The sequence below is a fragment of the Athene cunicularia genome, assembly GCF_003259725.1.
Source record: "Athene cunicularia isolate RWA chromosome 18 unlocalized genomic scaffold, athCun1 chr18_part1, whole genome shotgun sequence".
Taxonomy (NCBI): Eukaryota; Metazoa; Chordata; class Aves; order Strigiformes; family Strigidae; genus Athene; species Athene cunicularia.
In genome coordinates this window covers 10,612,545-10,616,080 of record NW_020799123.1, presented here as the reverse complement: position 1 = coordinate 10,616,080, position 3,536 = coordinate 10,612,545, and the positions used below count along the sequence as shown (strand labels likewise).

The 3,536-nt window shown below is 46.7% G+C and overlaps 1 protein-coding gene across 1 annotated transcript in view; it reads right to left on the bottom strand.

Moving 5' to 3' along the window:
• AXIN2 (axin 2) overlaps positions 1–3,536 on the bottom strand; it is a 20,359-nt gene that overhangs the window by 4,168 nt on the left and 12,655 nt on the right. The window contains exons 4-5 of the mRNA XM_026861305.1: positions 3,369–3,508; positions 1,967–2,134 (exon numbers count right to left, since the gene is read on the bottom strand). Coding sequence (XP_026717106.1) covers positions 1,967–2,134; positions 3,369–3,508 — 308 coding nt within the window. The remainder of the gene's footprint in view (positions 1–1,966; positions 2,135–3,368; positions 3,509–3,536) is intronic.

The following is a 3,536-nucleotide window of genomic DNA, read 5'->3' as shown; positions in this document are numbered from 1 at the left end:
GCGGGGCTGGCCGTGCGGCTCTGGCATCGCGGGAGCCCGAGGTACCCGCCTCACAAACTGATCCAATCAATAAAGAATTTGGAGAGCGGAGCATTTCTGCATGTCTTTGTGCATTAAATGAAAGGCAACGGCTTCAAAGACATGCTTATTAAATGTGCCTTAAAAAGAAATCAATGCCAGATGTGACCAAAGCAGCCTAGTTAGTGCCTCCCCGTAACACACACGCTACTCCGGGCACTGCGGACCTCTTCCCTGAAGGTCACCCGCAGTTTCACTCAAAGTCCAGCCAAAAGTCAAAGCTTAGATCAAAATGATTCCCTGGAGGTACACACATTTGTGTAATTAGTTTCACCTTGTGTCTGTGCAAGATAAAATACTGGGCACCTACCCAAGTTCTTTTTATAAATTTCTGTATTGTCTTTACCCAGGTGTAAAGGGGTGAGATCTAAGCAAAACGTTGTTTCATCCTTGTCAGTCACTTAAAAACATTTTCTAAAGTAATTACAGTCTGACAAGGCACAAATAATTGCACCTGGAGGGGCTTTTGGGCCACAGAGGTTTTAGTAGCCTATTCCTGCACTGGGGCATCACACAAAAAAATGTTCTAGAAAACAAACAAACAGCATTTTTTGGGGGGTGTGGGACTACATAGCCACTGGAGCAGTGGCAAACCAGTGGTGAAGCCACGGAAACTAGTCTGCAACTGGGGCGTGAGGCTGCATCAGCTGGAGGAGGAACACAGCTGGCTGGGAGCAGCTTTAGGGGCTGGAAAATGGCCCGAGGATGCAAGAAGCCCAAGGACCTCTCCTGCAGGTTGTCCAGGTTGGGTGTACTTGCAGGTTGCTGCCATCTGATGGCAGCTGGGCGGGCTGCAAAGATGGTTTGGGGGAAGGACTGGCAGTATTTCAGCCCCAGCCCCCCCGTGCAACAGCCACTCCAGATCCCAGCTCAGCATCCCCCAGCCCAAGAGCACCCCTGGGTGACCCACTTCTGATCTGCAGAGGTGGACTTGCCAAAGCTAGAGACGGGCCAGAAATGGAGCACAAGCTGGAAAAGTCCTCGTACCAAACCCAAATGACCATTTGGAGGTTAAATCTGAGGCTGCCAGTTCCAGGGCGAGCCTTCTGGCTCCGTGAAGCACCACCAAATCCAGTGCAAATTCAAACCTTGAAGCTGGAACTTCCCCATCCCGCTCAGCCTGCAGGAGAAGTGACCAGCAGATGATCCCACTAGTGCCCAGATCCGCTGGGAAAGTACAGCAAAAATAGCCAACGTGAAGCTACTGCCATGGGAACTAGAAGAGCAGGGGAAGCAACAAACTGGTTAAACTGGGAGCTGGGCCCTGGAAACCAGACAGGCAGGGTTTGTTGGCGTTTTTGAGGAGGAACTTTGTATTGCTGGTGGAGTTTTCCCTCCAGGGCAGAGGTTTGGTTTTTTTTTTTCCCCTAATGAAGAGAAAAGTGAGCTGGCTGCACCTCAGCTACATGTCCATTCAGATGCAACATCCCACCCTTACACAGACCCCACTTAGGGCCACACCATTTGCAAAAAAAAAAAAAAAAAAATCAAATAAGTAGGAAAAGCAGGAGGCCAGCACCAAGATGAATGCTGATCCCAGTTTGGAAACTGAATCCCACCGCTCCATGCCTTTGCCACGAGGCCATCCCAGCTTTTCCTGGTATTCAGGTTTTTTGGCCAAGGGCTGGAGCATGAAGCTCTGCCCGCCTGCATCCTCCTTCAACGGCGGGGAGGGAGATGGAGAGGAGGTGGCCCCGCAGCCAAGCCACTGCCCCTTTCTCCATCTCCCAAGTTGCTCTTGGTTTGAGTGGGGGAAAAAAAAAAAAAAAGATCTACAGCCTCTGAAAAGTGAGGTAAATGTGTCATTGCGGGTAGACCTGCAAAATATCTGCCGATTCTTTTGGTTTATTAGAATATACTGAATTATAAACGAATGAGAGATTCTTACCTGTAATTTCCCTTTTTGCTCAGCTGTTCTTTAAAGTGCCCAAGTGTCAGGCTCTGGGCCTTTAACATCCTCCTGTAGGGAATTTCTTCTCCACAAAAAAAATAGGTGACAACCAACTCACTACACTGAGAGGTGTGAACAACTGGCGGTTTCTTTGGCTCTTTGTGACTGAAAAACAGAAAACACACACAAACCCCTCGACGTTACCATTTGAGAACGGGCTGTTTCACCACACTCAGTCCAGCAGTGTTTCTGCCACATAACACTGGTCAGAAATACCCTGGGTGTGCCCCGAAAAGTCAAAATGTTCCTGTACTGGCTGTGAATTTGTGATGCTGCGTTTGCACAGCCCTTTGCTGGGCTCCCACAACAGCTCCTACTCGCTGTGATGGTGGGAGTCTCAGCATTGCAAAGCGCCCAGCTACGGGCTGCAAAGCCCTCAGCCCATTTTATGGATAGGACAAACTGAGGGATGGAGGTTAGATGCTTGCTGGAAGCATCAGAGCTGGACTGCAGGCCAGGCGAGCGTGCGTAGGGCTCACCATGGGCTAAGCCCCAACCTAGCGAGCCCCAGTATCGTACACATCTGATTTTTAAAAGGCTCGTTTCATCTGCCTTCATACACAGCATCTGCCAAGCTTCCTTCTCCTGCACAAAACCACCTGCAACCACCAAAAGCTAACAAAGCAAAACCACTGCCAGATTCTTCACCTGAAGCACACAGGTAATCTTATTTTCCCCTGGTGAGGACAAAATTAACTGGATCTTGTCGTTTGCACTAAGAAACCCTTCTTAAAGAATAATTAAAACAATATTACCCAGCAAAATGGCAACACTCTAGTGAATACCATGCAGCCAAATCTACAACTGCTTCTGAGGCAATGTACACTTGGCATGTCAAAAGGTCACAAAGTGTTAGTCCGCAGTAATTTAGTCTTCCTAATTTGTTCTAAGTCTTTGTAGAGTGGCTTCAGAAAAAAAGCTGCTAGCAAAGACAGCTGGTGGACTTAAGGTCAACCAATTAAAAATGAAAGGCTCTAGTCAGGTGGCTCAGTCTGGACTTCAAACATTACTCATTGCTTAAGATGAAGAGGGTAAGAAAGAAAACTTTAATTATTTAGGCCATTTTAGACCTCTCTGTAGCAGATTTCTTGTTAAAAGAACCATCCTGTAATTAGACTAATCCAATCTTTGTCCACTTTACAGGAATGCAAGTTAAAAAGAGCCAGAGACAAGATTTGAAAATGTTTTGTTCTTTCTTTAAGATGAATGTCTGAAAGACGAAATTTCAGATATAAGAATTTCCTCTCTTTTCAAAGCACAATCCATTTAATGAAAATACAATTATGACATATATATATATACATATTTCCCAATCCTCTTCTCCGCGTGCAATACTCACTCTTCTGTCATTAGACTTGCATTGCAGAAAGGGGTGTTTCCCCCCTGAACGGCAGCGGAGTGGTTTCGATCCCTCTGCTGATTTGAGGTTGAACATCTGAAGTGGAGAGGGGGAGGGCAAGTGGGGAAGAGGAAGACGAAAGAAAAAAAAAAAAAAAAAAAAAAAAAA